Source organism: Acanthopagrus latus, chromosome 18 (genome assembly GCF_904848185.1).
Source record: "Acanthopagrus latus isolate v.2019 chromosome 18, fAcaLat1.1, whole genome shotgun sequence".
Lineage (NCBI taxonomy): Eukaryota > Metazoa > Chordata > Actinopteri > Spariformes > Sparidae > Acanthopagrus > Acanthopagrus latus.
Genome location: NC_051056.1, coordinates 15,661,295 through 15,684,914, shown reverse-complemented (window position 1 = coordinate 15,684,914; position 23,620 = coordinate 15,661,295). Strand labels below are relative to the sequence as shown.

General features: G+C 39.4%; 2 protein-coding genes across 7 annotated transcripts; both read right to left on the bottom strand.

The window, feature by feature from the left end:
• Positions 1-2,959: 2,959 nt before the first annotated feature.
• On the bottom strand, positions 2,960-5,522 carry LOC119007450 (homeobox protein MSX-2-like). Its single transcript, XM_037077149.1, has 2 exons — positions 5,075-5,522; positions 2,960-4,189 (listed from the first exon to the last, which is right to left on the bottom strand). The coding sequence occupies exons 1-2, from the start codon at positions 5,340-5,342 to the stop codon at positions 3,741-3,743; spliced, it is 717 nt and encodes a 238-aa protein (XP_036933044.1). The 5' UTR covers positions 5,343-5,522; the 3' UTR covers positions 2,960-3,740.
• Positions 5,523-16,033: 10,511 nt separating this feature from the next.
• Positions 16,034-23,495, bottom strand: LOC119007985. 6 transcript variants are annotated; one of them, XR_005071296.1, is made up of 7 exons: positions 22,999-23,453; positions 22,090-22,178; positions 21,774-21,909; positions 18,199-18,435; positions 18,056-18,107; positions 17,512-17,732; positions 16,034-17,210 (listed from the first exon to the last, which is right to left on the bottom strand). XR_005071296.1 is itself a non-coding variant. In XM_037077994.1 (5 exons), exons 1-4 carry the CDS (start codon positions 23,458-23,460, stop codon positions 21,817-21,819), a joined length of 576 nt encoding a protein of 191 aa, XP_036933889.1. In that variant the 5' UTR covers positions 23,461-23,491; the 3' UTR covers positions 18,266-18,435; positions 21,774-21,816. The 6 variants fall into 6 exon arrangements, 5 of the variants coding, with proteins under 5 accessions (XP_036933889.1, XP_036933888.1, XP_036933890.1 ...); XM_037077994.1 differs by lacking the exons at positions 16,034-17,210; positions 17,512-17,732; positions 18,056-18,107 and having other exon boundaries at positions 18,266-18,435; positions 22,999-23,279; positions 23,348-23,491; XM_037077995.1 differs by lacking the exons at positions 16,034-17,210; positions 17,512-17,732; positions 18,056-18,107; positions 18,199-18,435 and adding an exon at positions 19,583-19,711 and having other exon boundaries at positions 22,999-23,279; positions 23,348-23,491.
• Positions 23,496-23,620: the final 125 nt, after the last annotated feature.

Below are 23,620 nucleotides of genomic sequence, written 5' to 3'. Positions count from 1 at the left end.
ATTACCATTATATCTGAGACATACATTGGCCTTGTAATGAGAATAATATTGTTTATCACAATGTATTGATGACAGGCCTTAGCTGCAGGTTGTTCCTCATGTGAGAACAAAGCACTTCCTAAAGTGAAAACAATGCAAGAAATGGGGAACAAAATTGTCCCTCCACCAAAAATGTATCCAGCAGTTCAGCCAAAGTTCCAGTCATTTTAGTCTGATTTTTCCTCTTTAAGTTAATGGAGCAAGAAATCACTGTCAGGCAAACACAAAAAGGAAATGCATTACTAAAAGAACTTGATTTATCTAGTTTAGTTTGCTCAAGACTCATTATCATCAGCTGAACTTCAGAGAGCTTTTTTTTTGTTGCACAGAACGAGATCTGTGATTCCCTACACTGGAATCAAGTTAAGAGGGAACGTATGCTTTAAGACTCTATGAGCCCCTTTGCACTCTTATCTGAGGAAATAAAGCTTAAATAGCTTGGACCTCCATTGACTATTCTGCCTGTGAAACACAGATTAGCCCTGCTAATATTTAAATAGCTTCTCAAAGCACATTACCATAAAAATATAATTCTTTGCCAAATTTGCATGTCTATGTTCTGCTCATTTCATTTCCTTTCATGTGTTTTTATATATGTGTGTATCTTATCATTATAAAACCTCTCTATTTTTGCTATCAGAGGTCAGCTGCTCCACTTTGGGCGGTGACCGTTTTGTCCATGAAGACTTCACACTGAAAACATGTGAAACTGCAGGCTGGGGTTACTGGGCAATCAAAGCCATTAAAGACCTCACTATCAGCCAAATGCTGAGTTAATTTCAAAATGGAGTGGAGCAAATGGACTGTGAAATATGTGCTAATGGTAACAAGCTCTCCCCATGTTTATAGAAAGGGGGTAGAAAGAGAGGCCCTGTGCTGTTTTCAGTGGGTCTACACATAATAATTTCACAGAGTTTGGGAGTCAGGGACAAGGACAATTAAAGCAGGCCCTGCACAGCGACAGACTGGTATCCAGAATAATGCTGTGTTACAAAGTTCACAGAGAAGAGTTCATTTAAAGTATACGGTTTAAAAATACAGCTCACGTCAAACGAAATAAAGCTCAACCTCTGTGATAACCAAGAGCGATATGGAAACACATGTTTGCAATTTAGACGTGTGATGTGCTATTTGCCGCAAACAATCATTTTGCAAACATCATTTCACATCTTTTAGAGGAAATCTGGCTGAATGAATGCTCATTAAAGAGCACAACACCTTCCGGCCACCCAGTTAAACATCCACCCACACGATATATACAGCGGATCCTGACTTTTTCCTTTATACATACGAGGTGCTGACAGCCATACAGGACTATACCATGCTTTTAATCAACAGTGTAAAGCTCTAAAGCAGATTAGAGTTCAGTGGTTCAACTAATATGTTTAGGTTCACCGTGCACAGCTTCCTGATTTCACAGATTTTCTTGATTAATGGATACAGAAACTTTAACGCAAAGTTTTAAAAAGGTACTAGAGATATTGACTTAGCTGCATCGTGGGGGTCATTTTACTTAAAACAAATAATGTTTTATTGTCCAAAATCTGTGTTGGAACATTTTTGTTTAAATCCAGCTTATGAATAAAACCACAGCAACACTCTCTACATGTAATACATGTTAAGTATCACAGATTGAAACATTGTCATTAGGCCAAAAGGATTTACTATTAGTGTATAGTGTGAACCCCTAATCTGCTTATATAATACAATACACTCTAAAGTTTTGCATCCTTTTTAAAGCAATACATCCAAACTAGAGAAGGAAAGGCAGAAAGAGTGACCAGTCTACACAGCACAAAGGTCACCTCAGTCTGAGATTTTTGATCAGGACTCCTTTTCCCAGAATGCATTTTTGACAAGTCATTGTAGCAAAAAAATAAACTTTCAGCCAATGTCATGGCTAACCAGGATTCTCAATTATCACAGAACCACCGCGAATGTTGTCTGTAACCCTTCTGCTATGACAAGTCAAAACGTCATGCTCTGAAAACAAAAGGTCAATGGAAAATTAAGTGATCTGTAACACCAACAACAAACTCTCTGGTGGAGCTATCAGTAATGTGAAAGTTGGGAAAGTCTCAACAACATCAACCTGAGCTTGAGGACCGCTGGAAAAACAAACAAAAAAAAAAGATCTCAAACATGTCTACTGGCCACAGAGATGTGATCAAGGAGCTTTTCTGGCACCACTGCTCATCATGACCAGAGAGTATCTTGCTGGATGAGCAGGCAGCTGGAAGTCAATGACCATTAAAGGCTTGTTATCACTTGACAACTGCATTCAAGCAGGCTAGAGATAGCTGACTAGTATTCTGAGAACAAACAAAGAGGACAAAATAGAGTCAATGGAAAGCTTTAATATAATGTTAAAAAACAAAATAAAATATCATCATATGAAAATGTAGATAAGCACTATAATAAGGTCATCATGAATACATTGTATGTGTCAAATGGGAATGCTTTGGCTTTCAAGCAGCAGGCCAAAATGTTTTTTTACTGCAGCCTCTTAGCATTCTAAGAGGAAGATAATGTAAAATATTGGAGCATTTCATCGCTAACAAGTGAAAATAATCTTCCAGTCCTTCCAGAAAAATGCAGTTTTTTGTGACTGTTGTGGGCAAAAATCCTTGATTATGCGCCATGTTTTTTTTAAAAATGCGATGGAATATGTGGGATATTTATGTCATTTCATGCAACGCAGGAATTTGCAAAAATTGCGGGAATTTGCAAAAATTGCGGGAATTTGCAAAAATTGCGGGAATTTGCAAAAATTGCGAGAACTTGCAAAAATTGCGAGAACTTGCAAAAACTGTGGTTTGATGAATAAGAAAAGAAAAAGTGATTCCCCCAACACTCTGTTCTCACTAGGCTATTATCTTAATGTAAAGAGCAAGCATACCACAGAAAGTGCTGGGAATAATTGAGTTCTCATCTTGTTTTATTTCAGACCTTAATAAACACATGGCTCAAACTTACAAAACGTTGATGAGTCAAACAAGTTCCATAGCTTTACAAAAAGAATATGCTACAACTTCTGAGGTTTGCAGCTTTCCCATGACGTCACTTCATAACGTTCCCAAGGCAACATGAGAAAAATGGCTGTTTTTGTGTGAAGTAAACGCAGCATTTTTCCACTTTCTCCGAAGATATATCTGAATTTTTAGCAAAGAAAATAGGGGATTATGAAATCATGCAAACCCTGCATATTTTGTGCATTTTGCACAGAAATCAGTGATTTATGCGGCGAAAGTGAAGGAGTATGTTTGATAAATGCGGCCCCCACATAAATGTGCGGACTTTGGCTGATTATGCCTTTAATTATTCAATTGTATAATCGTCTTTTTCTGGAGGGAATGATCTTCCCCATGCTTGAATCTTTTCGCAAAAACAAACAGGAAACAATAAATGTAATCTTGTATTCAGGACAACAATCAGACACGTGGTCTGATCAATATTTCCTTAATTATCAGTGACCTCGGCTGGATCAGAGTTGGCAAACAGCAAAACAGGATCATTAAGATGCTGTCTTTTTGTCCTTCAGTAGAGACTCTTGTGAAAGTTAAAAGACTTTTCAAGGAAATTCTCTTTGTAACTAAAAACCGGGAAAGATCACGTCCGTGTCAGGTCCTTAATCAAGTCTTTTATAAGGTGCATGACTTCCTCAGATCCAAAGCACTTTGTCCATATACTGCAGCTCCCTCTCAGGAGAGGTGGAACAGGCTGTGTCTCACCTGCGAGGTGTACATGGCCAGATGTGCAGCAGGCAGAACGGGGCTGCGGCCAAATGAGCAGCCCAGTCCATAGAGTGCTGCTGTTCCAGCCTGCAGGTTAATACTGAGAGGGAAACTGAAGGACGTGAAGGCCGGGTGGAATACAGCTTTGGGCCCGATGCCAGCCGCTGCTTTGAGTTTCTCCACCTCGGCCTCCTGAAGCCTCTTGGCTTTAGCTCGCCGGTTTTGGAACCAGATTTTTACCTGGGTCTCGGACAGCGACAGGGAGGAGGAGAACTCGGCCCGCTCGGCGATGGACAGGTACTGCTTCTGATGAAACTTTCTCTCCAGGGCCAGGAGCTGCGTGGTGGTGAAGGGAGTGCGAGGCTTGCGGTTGCTTTTGTGCTTCCTCAATGGGCAGACAGCTGGACTGAGCTGCCCTACAGGACATGAGAAAATATAAGTGAATAAGGTCTGAAACCATCAGTGGATTATTCAGTCAGTCTATTAACAGAAAGCATTACAACGCCAGATGTTGATAATCAATTGATTACTTTATAAAGGAAAAATGTTGAATCTGTTTTCTACTTTCTACTTTGTTTGCAGTGTGGTATGTTTAATGTGTGTTTGCGGTACTGATTCATTCAGTCTCTGTCTTTCACGCAGTTTATATTCCCAGTGACAGAATGTAACTAAATACATTTGCTCAAGTACTTTACTTAAGGACAATTTCAGTTACTGTTTCTTTACTTGAGTATTTACATTTTCTGCTACTTTATACTTCCCCCACTACATCTTCACAGTAAATGTTATACTTTTACTCCACAACCTCATTTGATAACTTTAGTTATTAGTCACTTTGGAGATTACATTCTGCATCATAGCCAAAGCAGGGCACATTTAAATTAACTTATTTAATCAGATGAGAAAACAAAAACAACAAACAGATCCTGATAAAAAGTACATTTAATATCTTTTTTTTTACTTTTCCTCAAGTACTATTTATGTGAGTGACTTTTACCAAAGTAATATTTTAACATATGTTTACTTTTATCTAAGTATGACTTTTGACAGTGCTGTATATAGTTAATATTTGTGTTGCTTAAGTTTTCTTTGCTCTCATATTTACTGGGGGTGGTATTGGGAAGGGCATTATTTTGGGCCAGTATTTTTTGATTGGTTTTGAGACAACATATCAAATCAATCACCTATAAAACGCATTAAAATTGTAAAAAAAAATATATATATATTTAACAAGTAAAATATTAGTCTAAATATTATATAAACCATGACATCTTTTGCAGACATGACCCTGGATCACTTACTGGCTGGCGTTGCCATCATAACGTTTCTGGGTATCCAGGGCGCACAGTCCGCTCCTTCCGCCGGCTCCGTCTTGATAGATACCAGCTGTTTGGTGAACTCATCCGTCCTGTGCGCCCGCTGCTCGGCCACAGAGTAAATTCGCAGCTTTCTGTCTGTCGCTCTCGGCGGCCTCCTGTCCGACATGAGCGCGTCCACGCTGAAGGGCAGACACGACACCTGCGCCTCGTCTGTTGAGGACTCGTCTCTCCAGTCTCCAGGGGAAGACATGCTGCCTTTGTTTGGGGGCCCGGGATCGATATCTAACCCCAATCCGGAGAACACATAACTTTCTGTCACGGAGTGCAAACATGCAGCGCGCACAATGAGGGAAGTTGTTGAAAAGTTGACAGAGTTGGTGTTGGAGTGAGTTTTGGGAGGTGCTCGCTGATTGTCCTGATCCCCGGGGTTATGTGAAGACTTGTGATTGGACGGTGTGTTTCTGCACGGGATCCCTTTGCTGCCACACCCACAGCTAGACAGAGGTCAGCTGCACATCAGCCTCATTTAGCAGTAATTACGCGGGGAGCGGATTGTTTATAGCTCACGATGTTTCATCATAATTACTGACAGTAACAGACCTTATTTGATTCACTCGGGGATAATATAGTCCTGCTTGATGTCCTGAATTAATGTAAAGGCATTTCGGATGAGAGGCCTGGTATTTTGTGGAAAAAACAACCTGGTAACAGCAGTAAATCAGTCCCCAGTCTCCTCAACTCTACTCCATCCTGCAATTAGGCTGTTGGATTGTCCTGGCTGTGTCTCTTGCCATCAGCAGCACAGGATGAAATCATCTGAACAGCTGTTCTTCAACGTGACAGAAGCTGACAGCTCCTAATTCAAGCCCTGACTGGCAAGACCTGACACACCAATTGTGGGAGTAATCACAATGGTAATCAATAAGAATCAGGCTGCTTTTAAACGTCACACGTAACTGTGCAGCAGCCACACGCTCACATGTGAGAGCCAGTTGGGAGACGGATTATGGTTTTGGGCAGGCTTTAAAATGACTGTCATTACATTGTCATTATTAACACCTTGTAATTAGGCCTGTGGAATCCGGTTCTTTTAACCAGGATTTAACGGTAATGATGGAAAATTGCTACCTTCCTGAGGTGTGTGGCGCCCGCTGCGATTAGTCCCAGTCTCTGCTCTGTCGGTGGAGACAGAGGCGTCTCGTGCCTGTTTGAAGCTCCACACCTGTAGGGCTCACAGGGTTACCAGACATCATGAGAAGTATCAGCAGATTTAGTCTTTCTAAACATGGCCTCCAACCACTCGCTGACAGGATACGACAATGAAACATCTTGAAAACAAGCCAAAAAGGGCACGGATGTTAAAAGTGATGTAAAGAGATGAACAGCAGACGGTTCCATGTCATTCTGAGTGAGATTTAATGTTCATTCGGCTGAGGAGAGACATGCACTGCAGCTGATGCAAAATTAATGTGCTTCCTGCACATTGTGCCCTTTAGTCTTCTCCCAGTTCCTATCTATAGGCTTGTGTCTGTGTCTTTGTCTGCTACTGTATATGTGTCCAGGCACAAAAATAGGCATCCTGTGAGGTGCCTGGAGTTTGTCTTCCAGAGCTTTGTGATCTGTGAGCTCTCTGTAATCAACAGGATTACATTGACATCAGGGGCTCGACTCCCCACTGCCTGGACATTATTATTCTGCATATGAAGCAAAGTGTTCACACAGCGTGAGCTCACTCTCTTCTAAATACATGCAAATCAATTAAGTAGCCTATCTGTCAATTCAGTGTGCTTCCTACGGATGTGTTTATAGAGGACACATGGGTGTGAGTGCTACCACTTTTACACCAGATTTAGCATGTATTTGCAGGGTTTTTAACTGGAGTAAACCAGCTGAAAATAGGTGTTTGACTCCTTTCCCATTACCAATGAACGAGTTTGCCATTCTTCATTGCTTTCATCACTGGGCAGGCACCGGAAAAACAGAGAATGGAAAGCAGTAGATCATACACCTCATTAGACTGCATCTGGAAGTCATTTAAACTTGTTTTAAAAGGTTTTAACCAATTAAATTCTGAAAAAGATTTTTTTTTTCTGAAATTGATAAGGGGAGTTGCTATGGAGTGAAACATCTCACTTTTTTCTCAACTCTGCTGAGAGTTGCACATACGCAATACAGATCAGTCAGCTAAAAAACCTGAAAGCCACTAACGCTGGTTACTTTTTAAAATATCTTTTACTTCTGTTTGTCTGTCAATCTCAGTGCTGGTTGAATGATGTTCAAGCACTGCTAGTTAGAGTATCTGCGGCAGAAGCAGGATTAGCAGTAACAATAATAGCAGTTGCGTGAAAATATGAAGGCACATCAGAGGAAGAAGTAGCAGCATTTTAGTTCTGTTTCATCATCCACACAATATAAGTATTTACATTTTCAGGTAACCCAAAGTAGCCTGGTTTTAAAATAATTTGAGGGTGATCCACAGCGCATTAGATGCCCACTATGATCTCCCATCAGTCTTATCTCACTTTGTAATCTTTCTTCCAGTAAACAGGCCCACATAGCTCGCTGCCGTCCACTGGTCTCAGTGCTGCAGGAGTTCCTGCTGGCTCCGTCTCCCATTGTAGAGCAGAGGAAGTGACTGAGCTGGTGCAACCTGACGATCCGAGCAGAGGTTACAGAGTCAGAGTGTCTCTGTATGGGGCAGAGCAGCAGCAGACCGGACAGCTGGGGTCCTCAGCTCACATCGATCGCCCCAGACACCAATTAGCACTGCTCTCTCTTCCGCCTCGCTTAACCTGCATTAGTTCTGCTAGCAACAGTGTGGAGTGTGCATAAACACACTCATGTACACACACACACACACACACGGCTCTAATGTCTACAGATTACAGCTGTACAATATTTGCTATGTGCTTGTGTCCATGAACAGTGATATATCTTTTATCAGTTCTCTATTATCTTTATAATCTGCTATAAACCGTGGGTCATGTGCTGCTGAATATACCTGATAAGTCTGAATCATGGTGACGTTAATGGAATAACATCAGTCACTTCCAGGTATAAAACTGGCAGCTGATTTTCATTGTGGTGAAATTGGAAAACTTAGCCATAATGACAGTGGTTCAACCAATCTGAAGTTTCTACTGTGCTTATGTCATGCACTGTGTTGCTATGCTAACTTCTTTGATATCTACCAATAGGGATGGGGCTGATACAATCCAATATTGGTATCTGGTCGGATACCAGCGTAATTCACGTATCCGATCTGGTAAAGATCAGATCGAATTTCAGATCCAACCTGTGGAGATTTCTGATCCATGAGCCATGTCTGTCCTTTAACACTGTCACCTGCTGGCTAGTCTGCTAGTTGGCTGCAAACTGTGGAATGGATTTGCTGAACGGAGGCGTGGCTCAATAAGATACAGGGTCATGACACACGCGCCCGTTCTGGAAATCCAGTCCACAGTTTGCAGCCAGCTAGCAGGCTAGCATTGAGCAGCACTGTGGCTAGCCAACATGTCTGCTGTGTGGAAATATTTTAAACTAGAAACACCACAATGCAAGACAGCAAAATGCAATGTTTGCAAAGCCTTTATTCAGAGAGGCAGAAGCTCCCTCGCGGCGTACAACACCACTAACGCAATAAAACATTTGAAAAAGCACCACGTGAAAGAGCACAAGGAATTTTTTGCCAGGGGGCAGAAAGACCAAAGGAGCCGTCAGGAATCACTTGTAGAGTGAAGAAATTGCTCAACTTCATCATACTCGATGACCAACCGTTATCAGTGGTGGAAATTGTGGGATTTCACAGCCTGATTGAACACTTGCAGCCGCAGGATAGTTTACCATCCAGGGGATACTATTAGAGACTGCGCTACCTGAAATATACAACCGAGTCTCAACCAAGTAAGCTGAGAGGTTAAAAGGAGTTCCATCCCTGAGCTTTACTACAGATATTTGGACTTCAGATGTCTGCCCAATGTCATACTTGCCTGTAGAGAGGAGTGTAAGCAACTGCATGATGAATCGTTTTTCTACCTTGTAGTTATTGCAAAGAAAACAACGTGATTTGGACGATTCAAAAGCTTGGTCCTTGGTCCTAATTGAGATTTGTGTCTATTTTTGTCCATGTTTCCAGGACAAGCTTCATCTTGTTCAAAGCAGAGTGAGATACACCAACTGCTGCTACACACAGAAACCCACATGCTTTTACACTCCAGCCATCGCAGGCCAATCAAGACAGAATCAATATTTCATCTGGAGACAGTCAAAATAAACAACCCATAAAAAAAGACAGGCCCAACTGCGCACGACTTCAAGATAACTGATGTTTAATGTCAATTTAAGTATAGAGTGGGCTGGATTACAGCTAAAAGTAAAATGAGCTCCTAAATCTAAGGAGAGGAGTTTATTCTGTGTGCATTTCAGCCTGCGTGACTTCAGATGAGTCCTATGTTATAAAAGCTGACACCCACCACTCCCACAACTGTTTATTTACTAAAGGACGGTGGTTAGGGTGTGCTTTCTTTAACTGCAGTCTTATTCTACATATTAATGTGTGACTGCAACACATTTTCTTTAAGACAAGACTATCATCAGCTGTGGCCCCTGAAGCAGATTTAAATTAAAGTTGAATCAATTTCATGAGGTGAACAAGGATCCATGATGGGAACTAATTAGCGTTTTTGCAGATCACATTTTCCTGACACTAGATCAAGTCCTCTTTTTAATGCAACGTACAAGGACAAAGGGGAATCCAGCTCTAATCTCAGTGGGTAATTATCTGTTTGGATGCTGGAGGTGATCTGCCTCATTATCTCTACTTCATGCCCATCAGTGGGTGCAAGCCCTATTCATGGTTAGATTATGAATTTTTCAGTGCTTCATTTTGTTTTGACACGCTGTTGTTTGAAGTAAGTGAGATGTAGTGAATGAAAAGCCAAAACAAATTGCACTTCTCCCCCGATGGACGAAAGCATTGCAGCTAAAGTAAATCCCAATCTCACCATAACAAATTATGGTTATGCAAATGTGAATGTGATTAAGTATCTCTCTGTCTGGTTGCAGGTCATACTTTTTAACCCCAACTCACATTTAATGCAAAAGGCAACCCACAGAGAGATTTTTCCGGCAAAGGATCTGACAAAAGTACCACTCAAAACTTCTTCCTGAAAATCAGCTTTCTGAAATGTCACACTTTTGTGTGTCTTCAGAGAAAAGTTAGTCATCGTGCTATCAAGATCACAACTGACAGAAATATAACACACAGAGTCGCACTGAGTAAGCATGCTGCTGCAAGGTTATCTATGTATGGCGCTGCATATGATTAGAAATGAGGAAGTAACAGCAACTTCTTGTCTCTGAACTCTTTCATGTGTTAATGTGTGGTCGTTACGACTGTATGAGCCAGTTAATCGACTGTGTTGCTTACATCTAATCCAACTGAACATTAAAGTCTTATAAAGAAATCATTTGAAAAATCTGATTTTAAAATCAAAATGTTTGAATTAGGTTTCACTTTTATGAGTACTTACTCATTCTTCCATATCATTGTTGTTTGGTGAGTGTAGCATAAAAGGGCTACAGCTAGCATTTCGTCACTCAAGTTGAATACATGAACCGTGTACCCAACATGTTTTAAGTTTTGTTGCAAATTACAAAATAAACAGGTGCAAGAACCCCCACCATTATCAATATTATTCAGACTACAGTAATGTAAACATCATTAGAATCAGTGGGCTATAACATGTTGACAGAAAGTACAAGTGAACCACGTCCTTGGCTTCTTTCACATTTTAAAAACCACTTTTACATTCTGTCCCTAACGAAAACACACAAACACCATCTGCAGACAGTGAGTGGCATCCCTCTGCATAGCTTTGTCGGCTCCTCCAGCCAAGCAATTATGCTACATACTGTATGTAGAGAGGCTACAACCAGGTGATCCACAAAACATCACCTTTCTAAAATTACCTTTCCCTCATTTGTTAGAGCCTCTGGATATGATTTTGACATCACACTCTAAAGTGAATACATTACAGATAAGGGCCATTAAAATGAGGAGCAGTCCTTTATATTCACATTTATTGAGACTAGGTCAAAGTGAAACATCACTGTGCTGTATCCTAGTCAGTCCATGTGTCTTCTGTTTCTCTGCAGATGCCACCAGAGCTGAAAGAGATACATTAAGTCTTCACAGCGATTCACAGCAGTTTGCTGCTTTGTTGACTCAATTAAGGCTGATGAAACTCTGAGACAACGTTTGTTTTCCTGCATATTTTAACACTCTGAACTCTGTCTGACAGTGAAATTAATTAAGTGCTCTTAAGGAGTTGGTATCTACATAAAACACATGAGGCACCATAATCACATTGGGGTTTAGCAAACTGTCATGGTGACAATTCCTAATTTATTTTAGGGATAAAAGGGATGGAAGTTCTAATGAGCTCTTAAGCCACACACTTTTTAATAATTGTCTGCTTGCTTTTCCTTACTTGTTGGACTAGATTTACCCTCAGATCAGGCAAAAAGTTACATCCAAACATTGGATTTCATTTTCTGACCGTGTCGCTTCTTTCATTTTTCTCACAGCCTACCAGCCTAAAATTTCCTTGAAGTTTTTCTGATCAATATTGTAGCCATGCTAGCAGCTATGGCTGACAACATCAGTCTGTCAGCCTCTCCGCTGCTGTGGTCCAGGCTGAACAACTATTGGATCAATGAATGATGAATTTAGTGCAGACATACACAGTCCCCAGTGGAAAAGTTGTCACAACTTTGGTGATAGACTGATGTTCATTGTAGCATCACAATCAGGACAAAATTTCAGTTAAATTATTTGGTTTATGTCCACATACCTGCAAAAAAGTTTTACTGCCACACATCGACATGTTAGCATTAACACTGTGAGAATGTTATAATGGTGAAATTAACATTTTTTAGGAAACTTTTAGGAAAATAAATGCAACCTTTCCAGACACAGCAGTGAGCAGTTTTCAACGTACATGGTCAGATAAATCCACCATGCACTACCAACCCAGCACCAATCAGCCAACAAGCAAAACAACTAGCTAGCAGACATAGTTTAGCACTTGGCAAACAGACTTTTCTCTCAGGAACTGGTGGAGACCAAAATAGAGCTTAAAGGAGAGTGAAAATTATGCCTAGAGACACAATACAACTCTGTCAGTGCTAGCTTTTAGCGGTGCACACATGTACAAATATACACATCTGTAATCAAAGAAAAGGTGAATCCAGTTATAGTCCTTTGATAATTTTACCTCTGTTCTGTTTTATCATCAAACTCAATTAGAGGTTGCCGTTTTGAATGAAAAAAAGCTGTCGGTGCAGATGGACACAATGAAGGCGTAAATACGTAAGTGGAAAACTTTGACCAAAATGACTTAGCATATTTTCTGCGGATGTGACTGAGTAAGATGGAATTTTTTTAGTCACTGTAGGAATGACTGACTGTAGCTCGCCTGCTACTCATTTTGCTCTTGGCTGACATGTGATTAATGCTCTGCATAAAGCTGTGTTTGTTTTGCCACAGTCTGCAGTGTAACAACAGAGCTCTCAAATCTGCTGACATTATCAGGGCTCTCACTGACATTATCGGATTTCTTATATTGAGACATTTCAGTCAGGAAGTGGTGCAGTAGGTGTTAAAATATAATGATTCATCCATCATTATCAGAAGCACTATGCTGCCATCTCTGAAGCCTGCATTTGAATAGAACCAACACACAGCCCAACCTCAGCAACCAAATCTGCTCTCTGCTGAGAGCTCTTTTCAGAGCTGCAACACCAGAAGGCGACTTTATGTAAACATATATAACACAGCTAGGCCTAAACAATATCGACCACAACATACTTTACTGCTTTACATTACATTCGATGGCCTCCTCTCCACCACTGTTTCCACTGAAGTTATTTTCTGAAGAGTTCATGTGTAACAACACCCAACGTGTTTCAAACTGCACAACATCCTGGGGCCTCTGTCCATGTAAACAATGCTGGTCAACAGGATTCAAAGTGTGGTTTGGAGGTACAGCTGCCACAGTCTGCCAGTCTCTGAGCAGACCGCAGCACTGATTGAAAGGCCTGCTTAACTGCTAATCACAACTCCAACAGCCATTTATCCTCGATGCTATAAAAACACACTATAAACTAAATTTTTACCAATTCAGAGCTGCCAGCTCTATTTGCCGCAGCCTATGAACTGATTGGTTTGTGAACTCATTTTCCATTTTCTGTGTTCACACAAGCTGAATCCAACATGGTATGCTTTCATTTCTCAGTAAATCTGAACTGCTTGTAGTTGTGCTTTATAAAGGGAACTGACCATGATTTGAATAACATGTTGGTTAAACCAGCTGTGCAGTTTATGCTGCAGAACTTTCAGAAAGCAATTAAAATGTTACTCATCAAACTTGTTTTAAATAATATACTTTATGTGTAGGTAAAACTATTGATGTATGGTAAATATCAGCCTGATATTGGTAATTTAACTATATTGGTATAAATTATACCCAATAAATGGAGCCAATAATAGCCAAATTGCCAAACTGCTTTCCCCAGAGTGCAGTATCCACATATTTTGAAACAGTAAGTGTGAACAAGCTCAAGAGGATAACAATAATTTGTCTTAAATGCAGTGACAGTGACAGTCATCTATATGACAGGCCTATAAATATTGAAAAGCTATGAAGAATTTCTTTAACTTTTGTTGAAGATATTTAGTCGTAAATAATGCTTCGTCACTATGTAAAAGCTTGTTAGACCTCACTGGTGTATATTAGAGCACATAGTGTAGTTATAGACTGAACACTTCTCTGAACTCTGATAAGCCTGCAATGTTGTGAAAAGGATGTAATTTTTTATTTTATTTTTTTTAAAAAGGGTCTCTAAACACAAGGCGAGGCAATGAGGCTCATCAATACAAACATTAAGAAACTACAGAACAGTTCACAGTAAATTGTCCATGGTTTAAAAACAGTAATTATTTTACGGTTAAAATAATCACAGCCATATGCTGCTCTCGAGTTGATAACCTTATATAAATCCTAATAAAAGAAGAAAACTTTAAACCTTCTGGCAGCAGATACATCACTGCAACATTCAGTGAACAAGTTCTGGTAAATAACCATTATTCAATAATATTCACCGCATATTGTAAACAAATAAGCAGCCAAATTGGATCATTTTAAGACAAACTACACTGAAGTTCTTAGTCTTAGGGAGGTACTCTTCAATTCATAGAAACATATCACAACAAGCCACTATCCCAAATGTAAAACCAACGTAACAAATTACACTTTTTGCATTTTGCAAATGTTGGTACTCATAGTTCACATCATCAGAGCTAACCCTAACATGCATTAGTTTCCTGGTGTTACTACAAAATTGCCTCCTGATGTTTCTGTGACAGGGTGATAAAAAAGAGTCACCAGGGTTGTGTAACTGAAAATAAAATCTACCATGGCACATCAGAAATTGATATTAGAGGAGGTGGTGCCCTCTAGTGGATAATTAAGAGAGTTTAATCTTGAGATAATCTCATTATGACTCCTACAACGTGCTGTACTGGTTGGTGCACTAAAAAGTGGTTCAAACTTGTGAAATACAATTTTTTTTTGAGAACATGGTTTGTCGTATTAGTGCATACTTAATAATTTCTCCACAAACTATTATAACTATTAAACTAGACAATTCCCCGCTGGGATATCGCGAGAGTGGGCTTTGCGCTTTGCCCCGTGACGAAAAAACTATGAAAGCTACAAAAAAGTCGAATGATATGATATCGGCAAAATTTCTTCACCATCAAGCCAGAAAGACCTTAAAGAACACAGTCACCAAGTTTTGTGGTCCTTTCAGAAATGTGGTAATAGGAGCGAGTTAAAAAAGGGTGCAGTTTAAAAAAATCTGAAAGCCAAATACACATGAATGGCAGAAGTGACGTCATTTGTCCCAGGAAGAATGTCATTGTGGATATATTAAATGTTCTTTTTGACCAAAAAGAATTGAATTACAGATGTCTGCAATACATATCCAGTCTAGCTATTAAATGTTTAAACGGCCACTTACACTTTTTAAGGATATTTAGATATCTTCAATTTAGTTTTGATTGATTAAATATAGTTTAGTACAATCACAGTTGTAGGTATCTTGAAATAACATTTATACTAATAGGAATGTTATTGCGGATATCTTTAATTACCATTCTGACTGGTGAGATACCAATTTTGACAAGGAGAAATGCTATTATGGCTATCTAAAATGTAATTACAGATAGGAGTTTTGTTCGTACCACACTAATGGGCACGCAGTTGCTCCATTCATCTGGTCAATGCGGAACTGACGATGCATTCAGGTGCGCTCTCAGACAATGGGAAATTGGACTTATCAAACCTGGGGGGACTGTGTCAAGCTGGCACCACCTAGTGGACATTAGGGTCGATGCACTTTTTTGTTTGTTTGTGCAATTTAGGCCGCTCTCATGTCAGAACCATGTGCCCAAACACAAACATATGATAAAATATTAGAAACATGTCTTATTTATGACTGATCAGAATATTACTCACTCACTGACCTCCTCATGACAATCCCATAGATCCTGAGTGACTCAGAATCAGAATCAGAATTCCTTATTGGTCCTGCAAACATGGATAATTGTGCGTCACAGCAGCCTAAGGAGAGCTTAATTCAACAATAAACAATAATAACAGTACAAAATAAACAAGATAATATAAAGGTAACAAATAGATTCTTACATAATATGTACAAGTACACCCCCATGAAGTCATGATTCACAACTCAAGGATGAAAATGTATGATTATTACTCCATGGAAATGCAATCAAAGTGCATATGTGTCTTGCCTACCAGTTTATAAGTTATTACTGAGAGCTGACAGGGAAAAGAATGGAATTGTGCATTTCTAACTGCACTCCACACCCACAACGAGGAAGCTGCTGCAGGAGAGGGATGAGTTGTAAAGCTATCTGCAATGCTAACAGATGTGTGATGCCTTGAACTATGTGCTGGGACCCTATTTGTACTGTTGCTTAAGTCTGGTGCTGTTCTGAGAATTATTTGTGACGATGAGAGGCAATTTGGTGGTGGTTTCATCTTGGAGGCGTATACTGCGATGTATTGTTGTCTTGCAGTGTTTTCTGAGGTTGCTAAAATGACAATCTAGCTGTTGGAAAACTTGATCTCTTGGGGGGGGGGTCTTACTCAGTGTCACGGTGTGTTAGATCATGGATTAAATTTACGCTGGAATATCCCTTGATGACAACATTGAGCTCACTTAATATCAAGATACTTTAAAGAGTTTTACCTCAGCACTATTCTTATGGGTGAGTTTCACTTTTACTTAAGTAATATTTTTTCAAAGTATCTTTACTTTTTTAGTAAAGTGAAGTACAACTTTTAGGTACTTTTTGCTGGTAGGTGACCATACAAAATTAGTATAGGTCATTACTTTCCATGGCCACTGCCATAGAAATCAAGAAAAAGAAAACAGAAGAATATCTGCACAGAAAATTCACATTGATGATTGTGTCCAAACTAATTCCTACAGATAATATACACATTTTATAGGACTTTTTTCAAGACAAGAGCATAGCACCACTGTTTAAGATTCAGTGCTATGAAATGTATGTTTATTAAAAGAAATATATATCTTCATACTTGTTTCCCCCATGCTGAAGAGCTCATTGTTTCACTGCTTCTGAGTAAGTGTTCAGTACTGCAGTATCATTTTATGTCAGATCAGTTTTGCGCAGGTGAAGAGTTCCTCTGTGAGGTGATCAAAACAGGTTGAATGATGAAGGTGTCAACAAACTTTTGATTAAAAGATGACACAACTCCTTAACCATATTTTGTGAAAAAAAGTAAAAAAAAAAAATTAAACAAGTACAACAAAACAAATAAAATACAATCTTGCAACATATATTAATCTATGCTCCTTGCTTGTTCATCCAGGTGATGACCTGTGGGTTCACATCATCCAGCACCGACTCCTAAGACCTTCCTTTCACAGTCAGTCCATGGCTGCCTCCTATCCAGAAGACCTCCTCTTGGGCTTTCATTTGCTTTATTGTCCCTTCGCAAAGAACCTGAGTGAAGACAGAAAGCAAAAATCACAACTGTGGGACATAACCATCAACGTCTCTCTTGAAAGATTATGTCCTTATGCAGAAAAGTCAATAATCTAAGATATATAAAGAATAAGACGAGTGTGACAGACAAAAAAAGGTAGACAAAATATATATGATATACAAATATTCTAATATAAAACATCAGAGGATACAGTATGCTGTACTTTAGTATATACAAGTATAATTTAAGAATAAAAAGTAATTTGACACACATACACACAGACACTATGTATGTTTGTAACTCCCTAACCGTCCTCACCCTGTCACACATGTTGTCCTCGGTGCCTGACACAGCACGGGACAGCACGGGAACATTTTCAGGCAGCCCCCTGAGATCGTCACTCCGCTACTGATGGGTGTGTGTCTGTGCTGGTGGGTGCAGGGGGAACAACAGGCAGATGACAACCTGCACTGCATCCTCTGATTCATCGCTCAGCTTTCAGGCTAAAGCTGCAGCAGCGCGGCTTCCCCTGGACCGACCTGTGGACAGGAAATGTTGAGACGAGATGTCACCTGATGTACAATACTGAGCATTTTCAGATTCTCACCCAACGGCATTTCTTTGACATTAAGTATTGTTCATTTAACTTCTGGAAAAGTAGAAATGTGGTGACTTTTTATTAAAAAAACACTGAGCTAATGTCACAGCAGTTTTTTGTTACTGCCTGCTTTGATTTATTGCTAACTGGTTGGATATGATGTTATGTAATCATGATGCAAACTCACACACGTACACAGACATACTGCATGTATTTACGTATGTATTTCATGTGATATACAGTAAAGCCACTGTTTCAGCTTACCTCCAACAAATATGTGCTTGATGTTAAACCTCTGCAGTGATTTCAGATAGTCCTGGGGAGGAAACACAAGCATGTACAAAGTCTTAAAGTTGCACAGAAAGACTATTCTATGAAGGAAATATTAAGTGAATGAAGATGCTTACCCACACAGCATGGTAAGCCTACACTCTGTAACCCAGGTTCAAACCTTTGCATGTGAAGCAGAGACACAGGAAGCCCTCTGAGGCCAAAGCCTGTGCCAGAGACACCAGATGCCTGAAGTTCATGTCTCCATCAGCTCCATGTGTAAGAATAACAGCTGTATGGACATCTTTATCTGAGGCAGGGAACCACAAGGCAGCATCCAGGTACTTTGTCCCAAATGGCACCTTCACTGTGTCCTGAAAAGTCAATGAGCCATCAGTGAGCACTGCTGAATGTTGAGTATGAGTATTTCAAAACTGAAATGATTTTTTTCTTTTTCACTTAAGATCTGTGACTGAATTTGATAGCATCTGATCTTCTAAGCCCTTTTTTTAATCGTGTTTTATTATGCTTGTCTATAGTCAGTGTTGTTAAACGATCGGATTGTTAAAGAAAATGTACCTCGTCAAACTTGTCCATGACGAGTTGTTTCTGTATATAAAGAATGCGACCTGAACCTGCAGGTGTTTGCCATCAGCGGTTCTCTTCTTCTTCTGTGGTTTTTTACGACAGTTAGCAACCAACGCGCATCTGCGTGAATTACAGATTAAATCCTACCAATTAATCCTGTTTGTTTATTAAACTGAAAGAAAATTCTGCTTAATTATGACATCCATAATTTAGTCCAAACTTCTTCTTATTCGGAGTTAATTTATAGTTGGCAGACGAGGTCAGAGGCGCGTTTCCGCCCACTACTGAGCCGAAGAGCATCTACTGTTTAATAGTGGTACAAGGCTGGGCACAGCAGTGTTGGATTAAGTATCCAGACCTTGTACACAAGTAAAATGACTAATATCACTCTGTAAAAATACTAATTAAACAATTGAAAGTGCTGCATATTTACTTAAAAGAATGTGGGTAAAATCTAGTAAATATATCTGAAGTAAAAGCTGTCCACTCAACGGAGGAAAACAGCAGCTGTGATTCAGATATTGTATTAGATAATCATTACATTGCTGAATATAAAAGTAACGTTTAACTGAAGTAGTTGTTTGAAATGGAAAATGGATAAGGAGTAGTTAAATGTTATGCATGTGTCTCGAACTAATGAGGTTTTTAAATGAAAAGTATTGTAACAACAAACTGATTCCAGATATGCTCATACACACTGCTGGGTAGATTCTTGGAGTCCACATTTTAGAATATACCTCATGTTATGTCAGGATGGAAACTCCACAACAACCTGTTCAACAGCACATTTATATAAATAAATACTTTAGAATGTGTGGACTATTTAAAATTATTCCAGTGGGTTTTTGCGTTATGAGTGACTGAATAATACAACAGTAGAAAAAAAAAATATTTTCAATGTAGAAAAATACATTTATTTCTAAAAATTAGATGAGATGTGAAAGTCATTTCATTGTCATAATATTATTATTCAGCATTCACTCAAAAATTATTCGGCAGTATATGAGATATGACAGATTGCATTTTAACTGGATGACAGGTCGGTCAGAGTTCATCCCTCGCCTGGAAAATAAAGAAGATTTACATTAGGATCAGAACGTACGGAAGCCGAGAATGGCCATGGATTTTTCTTCTTTTTTATACACTGTTATCTAACGACTGATAACGACTTATTATCTTGTTATCTCGATATAAAAAGATTGTTTTCTCGTGACAGAGAATGCATTTATTTCGTTATCTCGATATAGCAAAGATTGTTTTTTCGTGAAAAGGAATGCATTTATTTCGTTATCTCGATATAGCAAAGATTGTTTTCTCGTGATAACGAATGCATTTATTTCGTTATCTCGATATAGCAAAGATTGTTTTCTCGTGATAACGAATGCATTTATTTCATTATCTCGATATAACAAAGATTGTTTTCTCGTGATAACGAATGCATTTATTTCATTATCTCGATATAACAAAGATTGATTTCTCGTGATAACGAATGCATTTATTTCATTATCTCGATATAATAGACTTTTTTCTCATGATAACAAATTCATTAATAACATGCTCATCTTGATTTCAACCTGCAAGAGCTGCCACGAACGGCTTCCATAGCCACTGGCTGTAGCTGTAGCCTGCCAGTAAGTTGCACTTTACGTTAGTTTGTTTACTTGACTGAGTTTGTTTAGGAGCTAGCGGTTAGCAGGTAAGGTAATGTAAATGTTGTGTCACAAGACGGATAAAATGAGGCAAAAATGTGTCCCACAGAAACAAAAAAGAAAACATTGCTACAATCCAACATGAGCTCCATATGCACATGCATACAAGTTTGGTTTAAACTTTAAATAAACTTAAATATTCTCTTTAACCTGTGAGGAAATTATGACAACTGGGATGCTTTTGACTTTATTTCATCATCAGATGCAGTTACACTTGATATCCACCAGAGGGAGCCAAACTCTGTAGAGTGGTATAATGTGCCTACAGGCTGTTAAGAGAATGTAAAAAGCTATCGGTTTAATTTCCCAATTATTGTTATTAATAACAACAAAAAGCTTAAAGCCATCAAGGTAAGAACCACAGTCAGAAGTAGTTGTGGCTTGTTCTGCTACAGATTTGTCTTGCTAGAACAAGTCGAAATGTCTGCTGTGAAAAAGACTTGTTACTGAACAGAACAGCTGTTCACAACTGGTTAGAAGTTCATGGATTTTGGTAAAGAGCCTTTCAAGCTTTACGAAGTCGGTTAAAATTGTGCAGCTCTGGCTCTTATGTTGCCAGAGTTCTGCCATTTCAAAGTATCTATTTACAAAACGATTATAGTTACTCATCATTTCATAGAGACCTGACTCATCATGCAGTACAACTTCAGGTGCAGTTCTGTCAATATTTACAAGAAACTGCTGCGTGTTTCCAGATTCATCATAGCTTCTTTGATGCCCCTGAGTTCTACCTCTTTATTGGGCAAAACAAGGCTGACTACATCTGTGTTTTCCCGTTTAAATGTGATTTAAGAAAGTACAGCTTTTATACCTTAGATTCTCATTATCGTTCCTTACCCCGTCCTGTGGCAGAGACACGGGAACAGGTCGTCAGCAGGTTGCTCTACGAGCTCCATGTCTTTATGAACCTGGAGCCTGCTATAGAGGTGTCCATAGTGGGCTGGCAAGCACAGCCCACTAATAAACAGAGGCGTGGAGAATAATAATAGTGGGCTGGGGAGCACAGCCCTTTAACGAGTAATATGTACACAATACAGTTTTATGCACCGTTCTGCTCTAACACCGTCTTGGCCCACACTGAACAGTAACATCTTTGCGAATGCAACATGTCGTGTCGAGTCACTGTGCTGGACTCTCATACTATAAAACAGTAGGCTAACTTGAATAAACTCATCATCACAGCCATTTGAATATGGACTCTTTTAATAAAACAACACTGTCCATTGAACACTGTGTAAAAGATTGATCGATACATATATTATGCAGATTGGTATATACTCTCACAGCACATTACCAGTTGAACCACCAAACTGTGCCTTGTTGTAACAATGTTTTTTTTTAGCACCCCATGCTTCAAGAACTGAAAGATTCCACCAGCTATGAACACTAATTATAAAGTATAAACAGTAAGTGACCTGCTACGTTTGTTGTTGGCCACTTCAGTCGGTCCCTGCAGCTTCAGATGGCCTGGCTGAGGGCGACCAGTCTCTGTCTCAGAAGCCGGTTCTCCTCCAGCACCCTGGAGATGGTCCTGAGAACTGCAAGCTTGGCCTGTGGGACACATTGTCAGGAATAAAGGAGCTATGTAATGTAGGTTGATTCATGGGTAAAGATAAGAAAGGGTACCTGTAAGTCTACGGGTTTAGCTATCAAAAGGACTTTACTAAAAAATTGGATCCGTGTGAACGGAAGAGCACAGGCGTTACTGATGACAAAAATGATAGGGCATACCTTTTCCTTCTCATTTATTGCTTTGCTGGGTGTGCTTTGGGAGAAATAGAAAACATCTCTACCAACAGTGTCCACCACAGTGTCAACACCTGAAAACAAAAAAAAACTATATATGAATATGAGGCTTCTGCTGACAGTCAAATGTATCCATAATAATTCAGCTACAGCTAGTTTAGGCTTAGTTTGGGGAATTCCTATCAGTCAGCTGCTTCTCTAGATTCTGACCTTTAGAAGCTGGTCTTTGTTGTTGTTTTGTTTGTGATTATAAAGTAACTGACCTGCATCTGAGTGGTAAACATGAGATGAAAGTGATGTTAAGTCTGGTGGTGGGCACAACCACATTTTATTGAAAACTATTTAATGTGATCCTGTGCAGCGCAAACATAGAAAATGCATTTAGCCGAGTCAAAATTTAAACTTTCCTTTTAATTGAATTGGCTATCATAAAATATCATGCTTGACAATATTAGTACAGTGCAGGAATACTGTAACGTTATTGAATTGAAGTGTTGTCTGGCCATTTTACAGTTTTGCCAAAGTGAGATTCAATACTTCCCAAAATTAAATTGTTGTTAAAAATAAATACAGTTTTGTGTTATTTAGTTGCATCACTGTGACTCTTAAGTTAATTCTAACTTAAGGCTCAGATTTCTCAATAACCGCTGCTTCTGTTTGAATTCTGTATAATAAAATGTATTTTAAAAAATAAAGTTTTAAACAGGTTTTAAACTTGTGTTTCTCTTATTGTTCCATCTATGATAAACTATTGCTCATTTTGCAACATTTTCTCTGGTTCACAGTTAAAAACACTGCTAGCAAATTGGCTAGCATTAACATAGACATACACCTAGCTAGCTAACGTCAGCTAACGTGTAGTAGCTAACACTGCTAACAGCAACATCAACCTACACTGCGCTCCTCCTCTGCTCGCAGTTGGCTTGCTCTTATTTATAGTGGGCTCTAACGTCCATCTCCTCGGTGTTTTTTCCTCCTTTGTCACCTTCTTGTTGAGTGTTGGTAGCTTGACTTTTAAAACGGACCGAGTTTTAACTTTGCTTCGTTTGTTCCCGCGCTTGTCTCTCCGGCCGTCAGAGGGAGGCTGAGGCTGGCCCACCATGTTCCGGTCTGCCGGTGGTTCCTCTCTTTGACTGGAACCCACCTGAGAGCCAAACCAGGGCTCATACGCAGTCCTGACAGAAGACATATTATTCTCAGTTAGCTCTGTTGTGACACTGATAGAGGACAGCTTTGCTTTTACCTTTGCCAGCTGCCTGATCTGTTGTGTTTTTGTGTGCTTGTAGTGCTGCTGTCAGCCAGCAGGTGGCAGTATATCTGGATAAGATGGCGTCCAAGATGAGGTTCAGGGTTCATCTGTTCGTCTCTATCAGTGACTGTGTGTAAAGATTTCACATCCCAAGAGGCCGTATTTGTGTACATTTAATTTTTTTTTTTTTACCTATGTCAATTCAACCTGTCTCTAAAAACCCTCAGGTACATTTTGTAGCCCAATGAAACAGAAGACCTAGTGGAG

Excerpts from the sequence above, each read along its gene's own strand:
- LOC119007450 (XM_037077149.1), bottom strand. The coding sequence starts at position 5,342 with ATGTCTTCCCCTGGAGACTGGAGAGACGAGTCCTCAACAGACGAGGCG. Across the intron at positions 4,190-5,074 it reads TATGATGGCAACGCCAGCCA|GGCAGCTCAGTCCAGCTGTC; the intron begins GTAAGTGATCCA and ends CATGTCCTGTAG.
- LOC119007985 (XM_037077991.1), bottom strand. The coding sequence starts at position 23,460 with ATGAACCCTGAACCTCATCTTGGACGCCATCTTATCCAGATATACTGC. Across the intron at positions 23,280-23,347 it reads AGATCAGGCAGCTGGCAAAG|GACTGCGTATGAGCCCTGGT; the intron begins GTAAAAGCAAAG and ends GTCTTCTGTCAG. Across the intron at positions 21,316-21,773 it reads GCCAACAACAAACGTAGCAG|TGGGCTGTGCTTGCCAGCCC; the intron begins GTCACTTACTGT and ends TCTGTTTATTAG.